The following is a 24,409-nucleotide window of genomic DNA, read 5'->3' as shown; positions in this document are numbered from 1 at the left end:
ACTACTTTCATCATGCACGTAGTATCTGTCGAGGTCACACATTAAGTTATTCTTATGCCAGTTCTTATTAAAATATTTTAGAGAATTATGCAAGAGTCTTTCAGATATTGTTTCTATGTTCGCATACTTGTTTATAAATGTGGATGAAGTGCTACCTGGTACTTTATACGCCGAAGTTAAAACTGAATTTTGTATTCGTTGTAGTTTCTGTAAATGTGTGGGTGCTATGTTAATCCAGGCAGGAGATGCATATTCTATTATGGGTCTGATGTATGTTTTGTAGATTTTAATTATGTTGTCTAATAATGTTCCTTGGTTTTTACCTGAAAGACTTCTTGCATAATTTACTCTTTTCCAGATTCGTATCAGTACATTTTTTGTATGTTGAAACCACGTTAATTTTGAATCATAATTTAGACCGAGAAATTTAGCAGAAGTAGCAGCAGTCAACACGAGTGAAAAACCGGAGTACATACACATACGGTTAGGAGTATTAAGTGATTGGCTAACGCATACTCTAATCTTGATACGTGATTGGTTAAAATTGAAGCTTCTCAATCCCGTTTTGTTACAAAGTTGGTATAGCTAGTCATATTTACAATAACGTTTTTCCTTATAACAATTGTTACAGCTATCCTTATTCTAGAGAGAAATGAAGAGAGATCGCATGATTTCCGAGCACGTCTAATTTTATCACAATAAACCTAACGACGGAATTGAATAGTGTTCATAACTTTCACTGTTGCTGTATACAACTAACATGAGCGGAGCGAAGGGGTATATTAGTATTCTCGAACATTTCGGTTAGGGAAAATCAGTGAAGTTTTTCTTTAAAACTTCCACATTTAAATCTATGAAATGAATGAAAAACACACAGTATTGTACCAACTCCTTGTATTCTTAAAAACCACTTTGTAGTCTTATACTCGAGAAGCGACATCACCAGAGGTTCTGAACAGATACTTGAAATATAATATAAAATTAGTCAACTCGCTAGCTTGTTGTTTTGTTTGATCTAAAGCAAGGCTGCATTAGGCTCTCTGCTATGTCTAACCCGAGAAATCAAACCTCGGATTTTTGAGTTAGAAATCCGTAAGCTTACTAATGTCCCACAGAAGGACTAGTCAGTTAATTCAACACGATTTTCGGTACACTGAATAAATATAAATGTGAAAACTGTATACATTTATTATCACATTTTGTTCAGAACTATACTAAATATCATAATAATAAAATAAAAATATCCTGGGACTTAATATACACATGGTACAGATAAGCCTTCAAAAACATTATCAAAAATTACATAATTAATTCTTAGTACCCATGGTTTTCTACTAAATCTAAAGTACAACATCACTATTTGACTTGTGCTTTCTTAGAGGGCCGCGCTCTGCCTATTTATACTCCCACAAAGAGCAAAAGTTTATTTCTGAGGTTATTGTATGTGAGAAGTGTTTGAGGATTTACAGAAATTACTAATCGACATGTCTGGTAGGGGGAAAGGTGGAAAAGGTCTTGGTAAAGGAGGAGCTAAACGTCACAGAAAAGTTCTCCGTGATAATATCCAAGGTATTACAAAACCAGCAATCCGGCGACTGGCACGTCGTGGTGGAGTGAAGCGTATATCCGGCCTTATCTACGAGGAAACTCGTGGTGTTCTGAAGGTGTTTTTGGAGAATGTTATCCGGGACGCTGTAACTTATACCGAGCATGCCAAACGGAAGACTGTAACTGCCATGGACGTAGTATATGCCCTAAAAAGACAAGGTCGAACCCTATATGGTTTTGGAGGTTAAAAAAAGCTACATTTTATCAAACCGGCCCTTTTTAGGGCCACCACATCCAGCAAAAGAGAGCCAATTTTTCGCATATACATGAGTATTAATGTTTTAGGTATCAATTAAAATGAATTTCTCAGTGTCACTCTGACTCCAATGAATATTTTTAATAGAGGTAGGTGTGAAATTCTTGCTGAAAAACGTGGCTACACACAAAGAAAAGAACACTATTAGTATTCTAAGAACACACACCAGCAGAAGGACATTAATTCATAATGACAGATGCTTGCCTTCAATATATGCCAGTGTAATCAAATTTTTCAGTCTCCATGTCAGTGAAAGAAGTAAAACGTTAGTAGTCGTACGTCTACTATTCAACACTTAGAGAAAAATAACATTGTACTTTCGGAAAGTCTAGAAAGAAATAAGATTAAACTAAACTCTATATTTGGTTTCTTAGTAGTACATTATTCTAATTGTGGTCTATGTTCTCCTTTGTACTCGAATGTCGTCCAAAAAGACTTCAAATCTATTCTTTATTTATTCAGGTGCTTTCGTGTCTTCTATCACTCAGTCTGTTTTAATATATATATAATGCTTTAAGTTTTCTCATTGTTGTTGGTTACTAAAAGTATTTTAGCTTTTACTTCTCTATCGGTTCTTTAGTGCATATTAATTGTGATTTTTACTCGTGTTAGTCTTTCTGTTATTTTATATCAAACCATTAGTTTCATTCGAAATGTTTCTCATCTATACAAAGATACTTAAATGATTAAAGTTTCCATGACTTTATAAAACATTAACCCAGCCTTAATGCTCAAAATATTTTAATCATTTGTATACCTTTATAAATCTGAATACTTTGTTAAGACTATTTCATTTCCAAAATAGTAATTTTGTAAAGTTATCATTAATTTTCTAAATGTTTAAACTTGTATATAATATTATACCTAATAACAAAAGTTTCTGATTATTTTACAGTTGCTTGTATCCTACAATCTACTTATCTTGTAACATGAGACTACAGTTGTTTTATAATTTTCTGTACTCTTATATTGTACAGTTCAGTGGTTTAATAAATACTTACTCGTCCCATGACTATTGTTGTTTTATAATTTTCTGTATTCATCTATTGTCCAGTTCTGTGATTTGGTACATATTCCATTAACCTGTAACTAACACTAGATAATTGTCTTTCTTCTTCTATTGCTTTAATATACACTTACTCACAATGTGAAACTATTGTTGTTCTTTATTAATCTGTATTCTTCTGCTCTTCAGTTCATTAGTTTAATGTGTAATTAAATTGTTCATCATATGACACTATTGCTGCTTAATCATTTTCTGTATTCTTCTACTTTCCAGTTAGTGGTTTAATAAGTATTTTCTCATAACATGATACTATTGTTGTTCTCTGTTATTAACCTATATTTTTATACTGTTCAGATCAGTGGTTTAGTATGTATTTACTTATAAGATGACAATTTTGTTGTTCTATATTTGCCTATGTTCTTACATTGTTCAGATCAATGGTTTAATAAGTATTTTCTCATAAGTTGACACTTTTGTTGTTTTATATTAGTTTGTATTCTTATATTGTCAAGATCAATAATTTAGTAAGTATTTACTTATAACGTGACACTATTTTTGATGTTTTATTATATATATTATTACATTGCTCAATTCAGTGGTTTACTAAGTATTTATTCTTAGCATGACTCCAGTATGCTCTTTCTTAGACTGTGTTCTATTTACCTTGTTAAGATTATCATTGTAAATACTTATGTCTCGACATGATTTTTATTCAGGTACATTCTTCTTTGGTTTAAATTATGTTCACAAAAAGATATTTATGACTTGATATTTGTTTTTTTCCTGTACACTTCAGTATTCAGGTTTAAAGGTACAAATATAAAGTTATACTACGATTCTCCGTTTTTTAAATTTTCAAATATATTAGTTTTTCATTTTTGTTTCCATTCTTAGATATGCTTCTTTAACCTGTACCTACCAATAACCTGTTAGTAAATTATTAATTAGTTCGTTTTTTGCCTGAAACAGCGGTTGTTACAGTCCATGCCACGTTAGCCTTTAGCTATTGGCTAGTACCCGTTATATAGCTGAGTAGACTGAAACAAATAAGTGGTCGATTGTCTTGTTCACGAACATTATGACTAGGCATAATAAAGCTTATTTTTTTTCAATCTGAATTTGGACTTTAGGCCTATTTTTTTTTATCTGTGAAAGTCAGATACAAAAATGGCTTCCTCCCCCTCCTTAGTAGTCGATATATTTTACTTTAGTATGTATTTTGATTTATTCTGGAAAATGCTAGTTTTTATCACTTCATAAGGTTCAGTGTTTATACCAGGAGGCACGAGCATACATTCTGACCCCTCTTCAAGGAATTGATAAAACAAGCCAGTAAACCATGTCATCGTCATCATCATAATCTGACAGAACTGTTGAACAATTGACTATTTTAGTGGAAATTGTTTCTTATATTATTCGATTTTTATGTTTCTGCTGTTTAGTTTAATTATTAACATTAATTTTTAGTGTTTAAAAATTATTGGGCGAGCATGTTTGGTGCGACCGGGATTCGGACCCGCGTCCCTCAGATTATGAGTCGAACGCCTTAACCCACCTGGCCATGCCGGGCCATCATAGGAGTAAGACGTAGGTTTTGAATAATTTATGTTCATGTTTCACCGCCTGTGTTGGAACCACACATTAAATAAACATGCATTTTAGGTGAACAACAATACTTCATATTTGTTATCGGACCAGCGATGCCAGAGACCATAAAAATTTGTTCAGTAGTATTTTGATATGTAGCTATACTTGTGAGTTTCACATTTTAATAAAGGTTGTACTTGCTTCGAACTCGCAATCTATTGACGAACTATAAAGAGTAACATAATACTCTGCGAAGTTATTTAGAACGTTAATGTCAAAATTAATAATCAGTTATTGTTTTCAACGTTATCAGAATAACAACAAAAGAGATATTATTAGCTCTGTCACTGAACGAGCACAACAAGAGTTCGTTCGTTTAACATTGAGTTCATAAATGTACGCACGTACAGCTCTGTTACCTCACCTCGCTCAACGCCATATTGCTGAAACAGTGACGTACAGACTTCTTGTTCACTCTGGTTTATGAGAAACACCAGGCTCTCTCTTTATGATATACAGTGTTTACTAACCACAGTTTTAGCTTAAAATGCAAATGAAGTTTTAACTGCCCATTATTATACACACATATATACCGTTTTTACATATGCGCTATATTATGTGGTGTGGTTGAAACAGCGAACCATTAGTGATAACTACTAAACAAGCTCACTTTTGATTTTAACTGAATTCTACTATTATTTTGTATGTTGTTTTCTTTCTGGACAAACGGTTCCTTGCACTTGTTCATTAAACTGAAATATGAAATTTATGTATGTTCCACGTTGCATCTTACTTATCTACTGCCTAGTTTATCTATATAGCTTAAGAGTTGATCATCATCATTATGGTATAGATTTGGGATTGTTTGAAGATTATAGAATTATCCTAGCCCCCTGGCGGAGCGAGGATAAAACATAGAGCGCTTTGAGAACGAAAATAGAATTAGTTCATTGGATCCAGTACTGGGAATTTGAGGCGAGGATCGATAGGTACGGTGGGGGAGAATAGAGGAAACAGGAACTCGACTGTTGTAGATTAGAGAACATTTAAACAGTCTTTTCTCATGTGAAATCATAAAAGTTTCATGTTTATTATACAATGTTTTAGTGGTAGATCCAATATAAAAGTAGATAATTACATGTTGGGTAAAAGGTTATACAATTCCTTTGTTTTGTGCAGTTTTTGCTTCAAACACACATGACTGTAAATATGAAGAATCCGCAGTTGTAAATTATTTAGTCACCCGTTGAGACAGTGGTAAGTCTTTGGATTTACAACACCTAAAATCAAGCGTTCGTTTCCCCTTGGTGGACACGACAGATAGTTCGTTGTGGCTTTGCTATAATGAAAACACTAGTATTATTTAATAAACAATTAAAATCGACGTTTTATATTCACACAGTTTTAAAAACCTTAGTGAAACTATCAAAGGTTGTTGTTTTGAACTAAGCACAAAGCGACACAATGGGTTATCTGTACTCTGCCCACCACGGGTATCGAAACCCGGTCTTTAGCGTTGTAAGTCCGTAGACATACCGCTGAGCCACTGTGGAGCACTATGGAAGGCTTCCATTTTAAAGCACACTTCATATGTGCATTAAAAACGACGTAGAGGTCGTCGCGACAATGTACAAGTACAGTGTGGTTTTAAAGTGGAAGTCGTTGACGGTTTGAGTAAAGTTTTTAAAACTGTGTAAATATAGAATATTGATTTTAATTAATTATTAGACTTTACACACGACTCTGATTAAGAGTAATGTTATTGACTGCCTAAAGGTAAATAGGCATTGAAATTATCCAGTTATTGACAAAACAAGCAAATATTTAATGTTAGACGAACAGTTATGTACAAAGAAAAATACAAAAATACCAATATTTGTTCAGAACAATTTTGGTTGATAATTATGTTTTAACACTATAATTTTTGGTAACAAATTCGTAACATGTATTACCATATTGGGCAACGCTAGAGATGGAACTTTGATATAGTTTAAGTTTGATACAGAGAATAATATGCGTGAGAAACAAACAAACAAACAAAAAAACCAGCAATAACCAACAAATTAAATCAAGTTCATCAGAGAAATAGCCCATGTCAGAACTTATGCTAAACGTGTGTCAGAATATATAGAGCAAAAATGGCATTTTGTAAGGGACTTTTCCTGTAGTTTATTTTACGTAGAAACAAGGGGAAAATCGTATAACTTTAGAGAGATTTTGGTTATTTAACGTGCACTGAGAAAAATGTGAAATTAATAATTGCGTGTTATTATAATTTAAACTAGACGGAGTAGCAATAATACGGAAATACAAATTACTGCTAATGATAATCTAAGCCAGCGAATGAGGTTAGAAGAAAGCAAACAAATACAGTACAATAACAGTTTTAAGTAACAGCTTGTGTTTATAGATTAAAACAATATATATGCAACAAAATAATATCAAATATTAAATCGTCAAAATAAAAGCCATAATAACTCAATTGCATCCATACATTAAGCTTCTAAACTGAATAGTAGAATAATATTGTATTATTTTCTTTCTTCCTCTCTGAATCAGTTATACAGTTGGACAGGAATAGAGAAACGTCAGTCACGTGTCATGAGTGACGCTACTTCGAATATATTATATTATTTGTTTTATTTTGTTGTTCATCTATGTCAATTGTTTTCTCTTTTTGTTCATAAGCTTGAAACATAACATGTATTTTCTAGATTGGATTTATTTCTTCTATCTTTCGCTTTCAGATAACTTATATAGCTTGAGTTTAGAGAAAAAATTACTTAAACTCTAATAATATTCATATTCTATAATTGTAAGTGATGGTATTGTTTACTGTATTTTACGTACGGTAGTGCTTAAAGTAGGAATAAGCAGATACACAATACATGCAATACAAACTATTTACTCATATACCCCTGTAACAACCAAATAATAAGTCTTCAACAGTATTTCAGACATCCTTAGGTGATAAACAAACCAAATACAAAATTACATTTCATACAACCACTTGAAAGTATTAGCACAGCAGAAACATAAAATCTACAAAACCACAATTTCCCTAAGTAACATTGTCCAACGCTTTTAGCAGTGTAGCAGACAAACTTACCATAACTCTGTGTGCTCCAAATAGAAACACAGCACAGGGACCATGTGACAGTTCTTGTATTTTCTATACTAAATATTACCAAAACTAATAGTTATTTGAATACATCACGTAATGTCTTGATCAGGGATGCCATTTTAAAAAAATACACAAATCCACTCGCTAAGTAGGTGTAGAAGCCCCGCCTTTATATAGAAAATGGATAAAAGATGTTTCTGTCAAGAGATACTTATTGTTTTACAATATTTCAAATATATTTGCCTGAGTTAACTAAAACTGGAGTGAAAACATACTGATGATTACGTCTAAGTATGCTGTGTTGTAATAATTATGATCAGTGTATTTACATGTAAACAAACAAGGACAGTTCCCAGCTTAAACCTGTTTCTTTCATGAATACCAGTCTACATTACCATTTTTAGCTACTTGAAATTCTAGTTATTGACTGAACAAGATGACGTGGTTAATTAAATTGATTAACTAATTTATCAATATTAGTACATTCACACAACCACAACTCACACTATATCACACAAATAATACACACGTGTACATTCACAATGTGTACAAACACCATGTGTAAAGACAATTCACAACATACAAACACCATTATAATATTATGGTTCACACCCACATTGACCATATGCAAACAGGATATCAACACAAATAAATGAATGATGCATAAAATCATGCCACCTTGCATGAGCAAGTAAAAACATTATTGAAAAAAAAATGAAGATGTAGAAATGGGTGCACCAAAAAAGTGAGGAAACAAGGTAGGAATGGGTGCACCAGAAAGTGAGGAGACAAGGTTGGAAGGGGCATGGTGTTATAAAGCTTCCTATATATACAACATCACAAGGAGGGGGATCTGTTCAATGTCTGCTGCATACATTATGTGTTAAGTTACAACTGCTAGTTCTTATAATGTCATATTGTTTCTGTGCTATGTACTTCTCTAATACTGTGAAATTAGTAATTCTTTAAAATGTGGAAATGTTGCTTGATAAGTGTCTCTATTTTTCTACTGTTTGGTTCAGTGGTTTAACTTATTACTCTTATTATTGTATTTATATATTATTTACTAGTTTAACATATGTTGATTAATTTTTACTTGCTCTCCAGTGGAACAGAAGTATGTTTGTGGACTCACACCACCAGAAACCAGCTTTTAATACCCATGGTGGACAATGCACAGATAGTCCATTGTGTAGCTTTGTACTTAATTATAAATAAACAAATTTTTGTTTATAAAATAAAATTTTCATTCTCTCTGTTTTAATACTGTAACATAATTGATAATCAGGTGTATATAATGTATAAAAAATTAAAATATAATTGTTTTTCATTGTTTTTATGTGATTTTGTTTAACTTATTGTTACACTTATAACAAATACTTTTGTGATTTCATTTTGCTTTCTTCTATGTGGTAGCTTAACTAGACTTGACTGTATTATTGCACTGATTTCTCTTAAAGTTACAATATTTACTTGCAGCACTATATTAATGTTGTTTGAGGTTCTTGATTTTTTCAGCATTTCAGTTCAAGGGTTTGAATTACAATTTCAAGTTGTAAAACAATAGTGTTGTTGTTAAATGTTTATTCCAATTTTCTATTTATTGTTTCAGTGATTCTAACTGTAATGATGCACTAATGTTGTTTTAAAGATATCTAACTTAGTATAGTGTCCAGTTCATAAGCTCGACTTATTATACAAGTTACTGAAGTTGCACTAATTTCTTTTCTGCTTCACTATTACCCAGTTGAGTTGTTTTTAATAACAGCTACAAATTGTTGTATATAACCTGATGATGTATATTTTGTTTGCTTTTCTACTGTATAGTGTGGTAGTTTGAATTATAGCTACAAATTGCTACTCATAATTTGACATTATGTGTTTTCTCTATTCTTCAGCTGTTTAACTTTTATATATAATATGACATTATGTACCTTCCCTTTTTTCTGGTGTAACCTAGTTTACTATGGTAAGTTACACCCACAAATTGTTACTTATGATCTGATAATATTATGTGTTTTCCCATATTGTTCTACTGTTCTGTACCTTGGCTTAAATTATGTTAATTTCTCGTTGTAATTCTATAATTTTCCATAGTTGAGTTATTTTTTACTAATACAATTCGTTGCCTCATAGTCACAAATAATTTCTTATAACAGAATAGTAATGTTGTTCTACAAAGGTATTAGAAGCAAAATATGTACAAGGGGCCAAAGTAAGAGGTGAATCAAGGGTATCAGGAAGACATCTGAAAATAAATACTAGGATGGGAGAGCAAGCTTTTCTGGAAAATTTTTTTATAATTAAAATATCAATTTCTGCCAAGATATGTTGGAGTTCAGATCAAAGACATAATGTCAGAATAAACAGTTTTGACCATCTTACACGATGTTTTATTTCAGAAAGAGACATTTTAAGAGACAGTAGTTCCATACTGTTGTGCCTATCCATAACCAATTAAATAGTTATATTGTAATACTATAGTTATATGTTATTGTATATAAATTATTGTTCCAAGGTGTTAGGTCAAAGTGAAAAAGTAGATTTCAGACAACTTTCAAAGAACAGTGGAAGGTAAACCACAGGTGAAACATCAATATTTTATTAATCTTCATGTTTAGTGCAATAGAAACTCAGTGGAAGTGCTTGAGTTCAGCAAATAATTAATATTTTGTGTGTTCCTTTTGCTTTAATAATTGCAAACAGTCTTTAAGGCTTTGTTGCAACATATTCAATCAAATATTTTACTTCATACATATCTTATACACTCTTATAAAGTTTCTTTGAAAGTAACTTTTGATTTGTCAAGGTTTTAATCAACCAAATACCAGATCTGCTCAAATGGGTTGAGATTGGGCCTCTATGGGAGATATTGCATTATTTCAATGACTCCAACAGCTTCTTTCTTAGCTATGTAATTTCTTCATAGGTTGGATGAGTGTTTGGGGTCATTATCTTCTTGGTAGTAGAATCTTTTACTAACAATACACAAACCAATGGCTATACCATGACAGATCAGTATCTTATGGTACTTGTACTGGTCCATTATTCCATCTATTCTGCAAATATCTGCTGTCACCTCAGCAGAAAACATCCCCCACATTATCACACTGCCTTCCCCATGCTTCATGGTAAATGCTATGTATTGAAGTAAGCATCTTTCACCTTTCTTCCACTAGATGTACAACCTACACCTTGAACCAAATATTTCAAACTTGAACTCATCTCTCCATAACACCCTTTTCCTAAAATCAACAGTCCAATTTTTGTAATGTTTAGCAAATTTAAGTCTCCTGATAATATTTGGAGATTGAATAAATGTTTTTTTAATATTCCATTTTCATTGAGTCTTCTTGATACTGTAGATCTGGACATTTTTCTGTTATTTTGGTATTAGATCATTTATTTCAAGCTTGAGATCAGTGGCAAAATATGTTTTAGTGTATTTTAGATGACTTATTTGGACTAGTTTCCTGTCTGAGATGACACCAAGAAATTTTTGCTGTAGTGGATATCTGGAAAATAGTTCTGTGAAGATATAATTTTTTGGTAAATGTTTTGTGGTTTTTAGAGATTTAGAAAAACAAAGAAGTTCTGTGTGTGTGTGTGTACATTTATTTTGGTATGCCATTTCTTGCAACAATCTTTTATAATGCTATAGAATTCAGGCAGAATACTCTTACAGATAATCACACCACTTGTAAATTATGATAAAATACAGTTATTTTTGTGTAACAAGAAGCTCAATAGGAGGAAAAAAAGCTTGGGGCAGCTTTGTCACGGTAGTTCGGGACTTCTTGGGCAATCACAAGGCTGAAAATTATGTGGAACTGGTTGAGGCTTTGGTGAAGAACTACAGCAAAATGAGCTGCAGGATGTCCCTTGAAGTCCATATCCTTGACACTCATCTTCATAAATTCGATGAAAACATGGGAGCATACTCAGAGGAGCAAGGCGAGTGCTTCCATCAAGATATATTGGACTTTGAATGCCACTACTAAGGAGCGTACAACGAAAACAACAATGGGAGGCTATATTTGGGGGCTGATACGTGAAAGTGATTTACATTACAGTCGCAAATCTCAAAAAAACTACTCAATTATAAACATTTTTGTATAACTTTATTATAAATATATGTAAATCTTGATTCATATGTTATTTTATTCATGCCTCATGTAAATGAAAATGTGCAAATTTGCCCATTTTTACACAGAAAATAGGTTAATATCTAAATTTCATTATCCAGGTCACAAAAGTAAAGTTTGAAGGGAATAATGGCCATTTTCTGTACTTTTACAACATGAGCAATTAAGAAATAACACATACTATCCAGGAACAAAACTTGTGTTACATAGTGTAATTTTCTTCGTTTTTTCTAATACTCTTTATATTATGTTGTTATTTCTTCGTGCATGCCTGTAACGTCCATATATTGTTACATGGCGACAAGGGCAACTTTGTCTTGTCTTTCAACTGTATTTCTTGAAAATTAATTCAAGCTAAAAATGTCTTCTCTAATGACATACCTTAATATGAAATTTCAATTGTTCTGGGGGAAAAAGATAACTGTATATACTATGGTAATATATAAAACATTAACACAAAACTCAAATTTAAATTTTCGAAGTACATAGTGGGGTTTCAATACCAGTTTATTAAAAATAAATACTATTAAATTAACTCCACGAAACCATATATATATACGTATGTACGTACATATGTCCAAAATTTCAGCTTACGCTATTATGAATTACATTTTAGTATACAATCTATAACTATTTAGTACTAAAACTTAATCTTCTGTATTAACTTTAGAAATTTTACTAAAGTGCCCTTGATAAAGACGAAAGACAAAACGTTGAAGATAAGAGAATTTTTAATAGGAACTTCTGAGTTAAAAAAGAAAAGTGTATAACTATATGTAAACCACACCGGTTTCTGGTTAAGACGCTATTTATATTAGCGAATGACTTGATAACTATTACGACTCTAACCGGATTTTAGGCTAATTTTGTGACATTTTTTTATTGTTTATTCTCAGCGAAACTTGTACATATAATAAGTTGTTAATACTTCGCAAAATTATCAAAACATCGTTAAGATGGAGATCTTAAATAAAACACTCGTCATCTTATTAAATAAGTTAGTTCTGTCTTTCAAGCATGCTTTAATCCGACCAAAATGAGCGGTACGTTGAGAATATTTTTCAGTTTGCCCATATATATATATATATATAACACTACATTTAACAGCAAGACTTGATGACTTACACCCTAGACACTTTCTGTATCATATTTTCTATGAAACTTTACCACATATTTGTTTAGCTAATACGAAAATATCACAATTTTCAGACAACATAACTGGGTCACGTTACGCCACTCGGCAGCCATCTTACAGATACACCCACGGACTAGCTACGTGTTTTGCTTTTCTATCACACAAGATATCTACAGACGCGCTTTCATGTTGATTTTCATAGAACCGAGTGTTCCAACCGTTTACATCAACATTAAATGAACTTTACTGGCTAAGTTTGATCGAGTGTGCAGTTCACAGTACAGCTCAATTATCATTCTATCTTTAACCATGGAACCTAAGCCACTGATAAACTTAGCAAACACCCCGAAAAATTTAAATAAGAGGAACAGTAAGAATGCAATAATGTGGTAGTTTTACAAGTGTTGACGCATAACACTAACACTTACATTTGATACTGAAGTATAAAAATGTATATATATATATTTGAGTACATCTTTATATATATAATAGTATACATACATGTACTAATAACAGGTGGTGAAAAGTACGTCAATCCTATCAATATGAACTAAACTATAATTTATAAATTAATGAACCTAATTATGTAGAATACAATTTAATAAAACACAAAACGAAACCCTATAATGATTACAATGAACTGGGTCATCATTTGGATATTCTGGTTGTACCACTCATTCATATTTTTGTACTGGCAAGATATTTATTTACCTGAATATACTGTAAAGATTAACATAGACGACTAAACATGAATGTTAGTTTATTAATATTTACTAACAGTGGTATAGTGCTAAATAAAGAAGTGGCGGAACGCGAAATTTACTACAAGAAATAGTGGCAGTACAGCGTTCCCTGCTCACTCTTGTACGCTTCCGTTTATTGATATTAAGATATGTTTGAAGAACATGAGATCCCGAGCGTAGTTACGAGTATAATTATTTACAAGACACAACATTCGTTATCTCATGCTTGTCTCTTTTCTTATAACTTAAAAGTTATATGTGGTAGTTTATACAAAAGAATACCCTTGGTGATCATAATGTGTTACATTTACTTCAGGGGTTCAACTTATTGTTACTAATATGTACACATATGGAGATCCTATTGTTTCTGTACTTGTTCCTATAACCGCCTATAACGTTGTTCAATGTTTAAAGCTGCTACTATTGGTATACACATATTTCTATTCACCTACTTAACACATAGTTAAATCATGTTTTCGAAGAAGTTGCACGTTCTCCGTTCACCAACTAATTTAAGCTCAAATCGTACTGGGTAACTGAAAATATTGAGTATCTGGCAATTTATCACTTCTATTGTTTGAACTTACTACATTTTAGAAGGCCATAATATAATAAACAAGACATATAAATACATATGGGCTTCTTATAATTAATGAAAATTGTATTTTTTCCGAACGAAAAAGAAAGAGTGAATAAAAACACTGTATAACATGATTATGTTTAAACATATTAAAATAAAACTTGCATATTTAATCAGTTACTAGTATCCGTATTTATAGATTTATTTTATTTCAATTTTTTAATCGTAGACTGTTTTGTTCTGTTGAATTAGTATATGTATTTAGAACTAACCTAAATCTCCGAAACTGGCTGATCCTGGTACATTTCATACGGTTTGTGACTGTAAACCTAAGTAAATAACAATACTACATATGTTCTAATTATTATAAATCTCTGTTTTCTTGTGGTCATTAATTTTATGACATCACCTAATGCTGATTAGAGTGGTATATAATATTAGTTATCCTATTTACTTATTTAGTGAATTTTGGTTCTAATGTATTTAGCTACTTAGTTTTGATGTGGCGTTATTGATAGTAACTAGGATGTTTACACCTAGCTAGAGAGAGTTCGAATGCTGAGAATATTTCTCTAGATTCGTAGACATATACAAACATTGAGTGAACCAAAGCAGTTGACAGTAAAACTTGATGACTTAGAGACTAGGCACTTTTATTATTGTACATGTTAAAAAAACTTTACTCTCAGTAAAAAACAACAACAAAAAAACGTGTTTATCTTGAATCTAGATAAGAAAATCATCACTATTTTCATAAACATAACAGGGCCACGTAGCGCCACTCGGCCGCCATGTTGCACACACACACCTACGGATTATCTAAGGGTGTTGTTTTCTATCAGAATATTTTTCGTGTTGATTTTCAGAGAACTAAGTGAACTAGCTGTTTATACGCACATTAAACTACGTTTACTTGTCAAGTTTGGTAGTGTGGAGCTCACTGCATTGTTGAATTATCAGTCTAACTCTGACCAGGAAATACAAGGCATTGATAAACTTAGTAAAACATACTGCAAATGGGTAAAGCAAACAGTTAGATATGCACTGAAACTGTAGTTACATAAATGTTCGTGCATAATATCTGTCTTTGTTGTTGAAATATAAAATAATTATTTGCACATACACCTACTTCTCTGCATATGCAACATACACTGCAATTTCGTTTTTATGTACACAAATAATTCAAATGCACATCGTACATTACACATATATATTATACACATACAGTCTTATATTTATACATACAGATATATCAGAAAGATTTTTGTTCAATTTGAACGATATTTTTCTAGTTAAACTTGACCTTCAAGTTGTCACTAGTTATTGTTTTCGTTCTGTTTCTTGTTTTCTTGTTCAGGTGGATATAGTTACTTATGCCATTATGTTGCTATTACTATTTAGGTTTCCGTTATAATATAATTTATAGATCATATGTTGTTTCCACATTTACAGTAGTTCATTCCATTAATTTATAACGAGATTATTTCTTAAGTCCAACATTACAACTGTTTTCTATACATAAACAAAAATATCCCTTTTATAGGTAAATGGATTAGTTATTGTTTTCGACTTGCTATCTGATTAAAAACTGTAAATATTTTTTGGAAAATAGAATAAGTGTCATTCTAGTTTTCACGAACTACTGAGTAGAAAAATATTTAAGGTCAAGATCCCACATCCATATTGTGCTCTTGGACACTACCGCTAACAAAGGAAAAACAAAACAAAAACGCAAACTAACGTGGCAGGGGTTTAGTTTAGAGAGAGAGAAATCAGAAGAATTATCTCTCCAACTGGGGTGTTCAGGAACGCTGTAGTTCCTCTTCGTTCCCTCTCGTGATAAATTGTTAGAATATCCATAGGTTTTTTCGTTTACTTTTGTTCTAATATTTTTAAGGTGGAGTGGGGTATTTGTGAGTAAGAGACAAGATGGGAGAACTGGACGAGATCAGCATAAAAGAAGCGAAGCGGGCCAGACCTTGGCCCGAGGACGGAGTACACTGGCGGCTGGCGAATGGATTTAAAATTTACTATACTATGGCTGGTTGAAAAAACAAAAACATTTTGTGGCAGGAATTATATCGTAAAGGAAAGTCTACTTTCCTCAACTGGGGTGGCCAAGGGTATTAATATCCCCCTTCGCCCTGCTCGCGGTGGAAATTTAATTCTTATAATCGTGATTTTTAAAGTTGTATTGGTCGCTCATTTCACTAAAATCTGTTGGTATTTGAAATAGTGAGTATAACAGCGAAATGTAGTGAAAGGTCTGGTTGGTTTCAAGGTAACAAAGAGAAGACGAAGAAGGCCAATGACGTGACGGCCGAAGATGAAGCCGACAAGCGTTCGACAAACTTCCTGTGATTAGAGTCATAGGGTGACTGGGATCGATCCAAATACCTTAGAATTTGCTGTGGAGGAAAACGGGAGTACCCCGAAAAAACGCACTTTCATAAGCAAGCCTTATCACTGAGTTAGTTTTAATGCGAGGATTACTTATTCCCCAGGTTTGTACACGTACACGTACAACGGAATTGTATCAGCCATTAGAAAATCGTTAAAGTTGCTACAAGCTGTTCTTTATAGTCCATACAATACTGTAAATAATTTCTTACTTGTGTGATTAAAAATAAATCTCTACTTTCTGAAAATATTTACTCATTCTTCTCTTCATTGAATCACCTACACCATGACGCTTCTTTTACTACCGAGTGACGCCACTCAGCCGCCATATTGCAGATTCTTCTTGTGTTTTGTTTCGTCTACAGAACATGTCTTACTTTTTTTCTTTTCTGGACTTTTTCAAAATGCTGATACACTAAACTGAGTTTATCAGAGTTTTGTGGGATATGCAACTTGCAATAATTAATAATACCGAACCTGCACCAGCGATACAGATTTATATAACGATGTTGAAAGTGGGTACGAAAATAGCAACTAGGTGTATTATTGAAGCTGTAGCATCAGCAACATATTAGTGCAATGTTTTAACGATTATAATTTTTTTATTGATATCGGTAATATGTATTGTGTGTATTTATTTCAACTGAAATGTTTAATGTTATCTCACGTGCACTAGCCCTCCACTGGCACAGTATGTCTGCGGACTTACAACGCCAAATCCGGTATGGATACCCGTTATGCACACAGCACAGATAGTCTATTGTGAAGCCTTGTGCCTAATTACAAAAAAATAAACTGATTTTCGCTGATATACATTAATATCCTTGCTTTGATAAGTTATTTTAGCTACATTTCTTACCATGGTTTGTGTTAGAGCATAATAATATATATTTTTTAACGTTTCCACGTAATGTGATCTTCCATGGTATAGTTACATATAGTAACATATACTGTTACAGTCTCCGAGCATAAAATAATCAAATTTTCTAAAGACAATATTTAAATATGCTATATATATTTGTGAAAGCGACTCGGTAGCACATAACGCCAGGGTAGATACTTATGAGAATAACTGTGTGATACATAGAGTCCAGGAGTATAATTTTGAGTCAATAAATCGTTACAAGAAAATTCCAGAAAGTGAAAATAAGACCAACAAGAATGATAACGTAACATAGATTACTTGAAATTAAATATTATTTTCCGATAATAATGCAAAGATTCACATACCAATTGATTGTAAATCTTAACCCTAAAACTATTCCTTGTGTTTATTATTATTCACTCTTACTATTATGCATAAATTATATTTTAAAGTGTTACCTGTGGAGATACGAACTCGGGATTTAGCATGCTATGAACAATAAAATCAGGGTAAAAATGTCGACATTTGTATCGTTTAAGCTTTCCAAAACAATAGAAATACCCTGCAAAAATAAATAAATGCTAGACATTCGATAACCTAGTCAGACAAGAGCCTGAACGCTAGGACGACATTTTGAACGCCAGAACGTCAACGTTTAATTGTGCACGTACACAAAACAACAGTAGCTGCTGTTCGTAAAACTTGGTAACATCCTGGAGTCAAGGCTATATGTCCTATGTCCATGCCCTAGACACTATAATTATTGTGGTTAGTCATTGCCTTTTCACAAACCGTAGAGCATGACGCAGATAATAGTTTAAATCGACAGCATGACGCCATCTAGTCGCCATGTTGCTAGATTACATGTACCACAAACAACGAACTACATAGTGCTGTTTCGTCAACAGCATGTTTTGTTTTGCCCTTATTCACAAAGCGTTCGCTATGCCAAGCCTGCGAATAAACGGTTTTGTACAGAACGTACCTTAGAATCATGTTCAATTACTAAATTAGTAGCCCTTACTACATGGGAGAAATATGGAAATATTCACAGATAAAAACAGATCTGTAAATAACTACCAAGGGTGAAAACTCATCATAAACAGTATTTAAATGCTTCATATTTTTTTCTCTGTTTCTATAACGATTTGTAAAACTATTATCGTGAATTAAAATATGTTTTTGTTTTTGATCAACATTTTCAATATATCTTTCATTCTAACGCTGAAACACACTTTCATGTGTAAATTGTTATTGAAACTAGAAAAGGAAAAAACTAAAAGCCCAAGTTTTCCCAACTGTAAAGATAAAGAAATAGTAAACATACTTCATAAAGCATATGCATATTAGTCACCTAACAAGCCATTGAAATATAGTATAATCTTTTGATGTGGTTTGTAGATTTAGCTTAGCGAGCTAAATGATATATTAAAGTTACGAAGTGCTCTTTAGGTCCTGCATATATAACAGAAGTTATTATTCAGAGAAACTAGGAAATTCTTATATATCTGTCAATTCTTTTTTCCTTTATGAGAGTTTCAATAAGTATTTCAAGTGTAGCAGTCAGAAACTGACGGAAAAAGCTATTTTCAAAAAGCCTTTTGGGAAAAAGAAAATTAATATGTGATTTAATTAGCTTTAACCTCACTATTTGTGGATGTCGTTTTACAAAGTAACCTATGCTGTGTTGAAGGGTTGAAGTCTTCGAAATCTTGGTTGATTTTCAAGCTGTAAACATACATGTATTTTTATGCAGGGCTCTTATAAGAATTTATTTGATGCCGAGTGGAATTGTGTATCTTAATTAATCAATTAATAACTTTATCAATTCATATAGTTTAATTTGGGGTTAATGTTTTAGGGATAATTTTAGTTGACACGTAATTTACTTTTTTAACATTATTTCAATCTTGAATACAAACTTTGATGTCACAAAAACTTTCTTCACATGAATGTTTCAGACATGTGGATATCAAAAACAAAACAGCATGTAACTTTTAGATAAGCCGAAAATATCAACCATACCTGTTAGAGTAAATATGTAATACAATCATATTATTAATAATGCCACGAGATGTTATACTATACAAATGCTTTACTATGCTGAAATCTTTAAACAATGATACAACTAATGAATGAAGATTCTAAATAACAATTGAATTCCATAAGTTTATACGCTGTGTATCGAAATAAAAGTTCAGTACCAGCTGGTTTTGTTAACAGAATGAGAAACTTTCATTAAGTGTTTATAGCTCTCTGAAAAAAATGTACTTTCTAATACACCTAAGTGATTTCACAAAACGCTAGATGGCAGCATATGCAAAACGTCAACTACGCAACTCACTTTGATGATTAATGAATGTTGTGAAACAGAAAGAAATGCAGGGTAATTAGCAATGATCATTAAGTAACTATACTTTTGGATTTTAATTACTAAATCACATAAGCGTTGTGTTGTGTTACGCATTCAATAAAGGGAGGTTCAAGTGTAGGGAGAAGTCTATAAAGATAGGTGCTACCTTTGAAGGTAAATAAAGAAAAATGATTGATAAAACCAAGCTATTTACTTGGAGTGCGCACCCTCTGAATAAAAATGCGATTTTCCCCGAAAATGGTACACCTTTTGGGTATTTTAGGTTGTTTATGTATCTTTTAAATATGTTCTATATACCATTGTGGATGTAATTGCGCGCGCGTTCGCATTCACTTGCTTAGTAAATATTTGATGTTCTTTATAGAAAAAACACTACTTCTTCATAATAGCGTATATTAATATACGCTGTTATAACACATTTATTGTGTTACTGATAATGATGACACAGATAACTGTGTTTTGTATGACCTACAAATTACAATACATTTTATAATTTACCAATAATATTGCTTACGTTGAGTATGAATTTGATCTTCCTTTTAAACGTTATTCTATTATACTATTGCTCTAAATATGCAAAATGCGCAAAACTCATTACTTTATTATAATAAAAAGGAAAAAATAACAACAAAAGAAACAAATAAAAAACGGTCATGGCTCAGATGAGTTACTATCGCACGAGAAACGTGTGTAGAGTTACTTACCGGGCGATATCAAAGTTCTGCTGCTGTGGATTATGGTTAGTATGCCAACTGTTTTTTCTGTTTCTTTGTATTCGTTATAAAAAACAGTTAGCCTTAGTAGTATTCTAAAACGATACAAATCAACGCATGAACGTTTATTAGTAGAATCGGAAAAAAAACTATTACTGATGGTATGGTACACAGATAGAGAAAACAACGGCAAAAACAAAATAAAGAAACAGCAGCACAACACGTGGCTACAAAACTCATAATCATATTTCAGTGCTATAGATTATCTTAACTTTATAACATACAGTATCTTGCAGTAAAATAATATCGTCACACAAAATGAACTTATTTTATAACACAAAGATAATACTGATAACATAATATACTTTTCACCATGTAGTTCGTAATATCTCGTTATAATTGGCTGATGGATACGAATAACACAAAACGTAATACTTATAATATGAAGTTGATATTAATAATACAATATTGTTTGTTTTTGTGATTTTCACGCAAAGCTACACGAAGCCTATCTGCGCTAGCCGTCCCTAATTTGGCAATGTAAGACTAGAGGGAAGGAAGCTAGTCATCGCCACACACCGTCAACTCTTGGGCTACTCTTTTACCAACGAATAGTGGGATTGACCGTAAAATTATAACGTCCCTACGACTGAAAGGGCAACCATGTAACAGTTATTCGAACCCGCGACCCTCAGATGACGAGTCGAACGCCTTAACCCACCTGGCCATGCTGCGCAATAATACAATATACTTGCCGAACGTAATTCATGATATCTTGTGAGAACCTACAAAGAATACTTAATACAAAATAAAACTTTTATAACACACAAACTTGACACTGATAACACAATATACTTCCTAACCATAAAATTCATGCTATATTGTTAGAACCAGCAGACTGATATTAATAACACAAACTATAATGCAGATAACAAACACATGGTGATGGTAATACAAGATATTTCGTTATTAGATCGTACTTCTTTGTTAAAACCAGCAGACGAATGCTAATAATACAAAACACAATACTTATAACACATAGATGATACCGATAACATGATATACGTGTAGATCATGTAATTCGTATTACCATGTTACAACCAGTAGATATATACAAACACAAAAGGTAATATTTATAAAACAAACTCCATACTCATAACACAATATATTTCATGACCACGTTCTTTGCTTCAACCAGCAAATGGAAGTGAATAACAGAAAAATTAATACTTGTAACACACACGTGATACTGATCATATACTTCCTAACTACTTAATTCATACTACCTTGTGATAACAAGTAGATCGATACTAATAGCTCATACCACAATACATATAACCTAAAAATTATGCTTATCACATAATATACTTCCTGCTGATGTAACTCATACTACCTTGTTACAACCAGAAATGGAAGCGAATAACTTAATACTTATAACACACAGATGATACTGATCATACAATACACTTCTTGACCAGGTAATTCATACTAGCCTGTTACAACCAGCAAATAGAAGCTATTAACGAAAACACACACAAAAAAACAATAGAAACACAAAATTTATAGCTAACAGATGATACTGATAATACAATTTATCCTGACAATGTAATTCAGACTACGTCGTTGAATCCGGCTGATGGATAGAAATAATGTAATCCACAATACTTACAATACAAACTTTATACCGATAATATAATATAATATAATATAATATACTTCCTGACCTCGTAATTTGTACTACCTTGCTATAATCAACAAATGGAAGCAAATGACACAAAATATAATACTTATCACACACAAATCAAGCTATTAGTACGATATACAATACTATGCAAAAGTTTTAGTACAAAGTCAATAATTAGATTTAAGGCTACTTTCAAAGAAGGATGGAAGGTAAATCACAAGTAAAACATTAAAAGTTTATTAATTTTTCACATTTGTTACAACAACATCTCAGTGGAAATGCAAACAGTTGATATTTTGTGTCCCATTTTGCTTTAATAACTGTAGACATTGCATAATTGCAAAATATTTAATCAATGGGTCTTTCGGAATTTTACTCCTTTTCTAATGCACTCTTAAAAGTTTCTTTGGAAGAAACTTTTAATTTGTCAAGTTATTGATCTATGAAATCCCAAATCTGCTCAAGTGGGTTGAGATCGGATCTCTGTGGAGCCCATTTCATCACTTGAATGACTCCAGCAGTTTTTTTTTTTTTTCAGACAAAGCAAATTCTACATAGGTTGAATTAATGCTTGGGGTCATTATCTTCTGGGTAGTTTAATCCTTTACTGATAATAGACAAATCAGTATACCATAACGAATCAGTATCTGATGGTACTTGCACTAGTCCATTATTACATATATTTTGCAAATAACTCCTGTCACCCCAGCAGAAAAACACCCCCAGATCATAACACTGTCTTTCCCATGCTTCATGGTTCATGATAGGTACGATACATTGAGGTAAGTATCTTTCACATTTTTTCTACCGGCTGTACAACCTACGCTTTGAAACAAATATTTTAAAAACGGACTCATCCATCCATAACACCCTTTCCCAGTCATCAGCAGCTGTTCAGTTTTTAAACTTTTTAGTTAGTTTCGGTCTCCTGACAATATTTGGAGATTGAAATAAAATTTTTTGTTTGTTTTTTAAATTACATTCTCATTGTGTTTTTTTGTTACTGCAGATCTGGACACTTTTCTGTCATTTGGTACATGGTTGTTTATCTCATGCTTGAGATCAGTGGCAGTCTTCCTTCTGTTCCAAATGAGGCATGAACGACGATATTTAATCATTGAGTTTAGGTGTTCTGCCTCTTCTCTTCCTATTTTTAAATTTAATTGTCTCGGTAAAGTAGAACTTTTATGATATGACCTTGATACAAGTATATGGGAATTCTAAAGAATAATAAGCATTCTCACCCTGATTCATTAAATGGTCAACAGAGATTAGTGAAGCATTACTATAGTGTTGAAGTTTACATTCTGTAATGGTGTGGAGGAATTAGCCCCATGAAATAGAAAGAATGACCAAACATTCTCTTGCCCTAACACTTTTTCATGGTTCGGTATATATATAATCCTGACCATGTAACTTATTACTTTGTTACAACCAGTAGATAGATATTAATAATAAAAGCCATAATATTTATAACACACAGATAATGCTGATAACATTATATACTTCATGACAATGTGATATATACAACCTTGTTACGACCAGAAAATAAATGATAATAACATAAACCGCAATATTTACAACACCAGTTTGGTATAATACAATATACTTCCTGATTGCTTATTCATACCAACTTTTTACAACCAAGAGATGGATACCAATATCACATACCACAAAAATTATATCATAAATATGATACTGATAATGTAACGTATTTTCTGTCTATGCAATTCAAGCTACTTTCTTGGAACTAGCAGATATATATTCATAACATAAAAGACAATATTTATACAACACAAATGACACTGCTAATATAATATACTTCCTGACAATATAATTCATATTATATTGTTAAAACTAGCAGATGGATACTAATAACACAAACCACAATACTTATAAGACACAAATGATGCTGGTAATACAATATATTTATTGATCATGTAAGTTATACAAACCTGATACAACAAGCAAAACGATGCCTATTACTTAAAACACTTATAACAAAAGATTATATTGATAATGCAATATAATTCTTTCCATGTAGTTCATACTACTTTTATAGCACCAGTAGATAGATATTAACAACACGTTTCCCGCTTGGATAGCGGTAAAGTCTTCGGCTTTATAACACTAAAATCAGAGGTTCGATTTCCCTCGACGGACACGACAGATAGCCCGATGTGGCTTTG

General features: G+C 32.2%; 1 protein-coding gene and 2 long non-coding RNA genes across 3 annotated transcripts in view; 1 reads left to right on the top strand and 2 right to left on the bottom strand.

Annotated features, from left to right (window-relative positions):
- Positions 1-1,435: 1,435 nt before the first annotated feature.
- LOC143227446 (uncharacterized) overlaps positions 1,436-24,409 on the top strand; it is a 43,268-nt gene continuing 20,294 nt past the window's right edge. Inside the window, exon 1 of the mRNA XM_076458892.1 lies at positions 1,436-1,794. Coding sequence (XP_076315007.1) covers positions 1,485-1,794 — 310 coding nt within the window. The 5' untranslated portion in view covers positions 1,436-1,484. The remainder of the gene's footprint in view (positions 1,795-24,409) is intronic.
- On the bottom strand, positions 5,524-18,573 carry LOC143225961 (uncharacterized). The gene is made up of 2 exons (XR_013014228.1): positions 17,908-18,573; positions 5,524-5,796 (listed from the first exon to the last, which is right to left on the bottom strand). It is a non-coding gene; the product is annotated as an uncharacterized LOC143225961 (long non-coding RNA).
- Positions 24,024-24,409, bottom strand: part of LOC143225959 (uncharacterized) — a 49,606-nt gene continuing 49,220 nt past the window's right edge. The window contains exon 3 of the long non-coding RNA XR_013014216.1: positions 24,024-24,409. This is a non-coding gene — a long non-coding RNA (uncharacterized LOC143225959).

The sequence above is a fragment of the Tachypleus tridentatus genome, chromosome 9 (genome assembly GCF_004210375.1).
Source record: "Tachypleus tridentatus isolate NWPU-2018 chromosome 9, ASM421037v1, whole genome shotgun sequence".
Classification (NCBI taxonomy): Eukaryota; Metazoa; Arthropoda; class Merostomata; order Xiphosura; family Limulidae; genus Tachypleus; species Tachypleus tridentatus.
The sequence above is the reverse complement of the archived record's forward strand: the minus strand, read 5'-3'. Positions and strand labels throughout refer to the sequence as shown.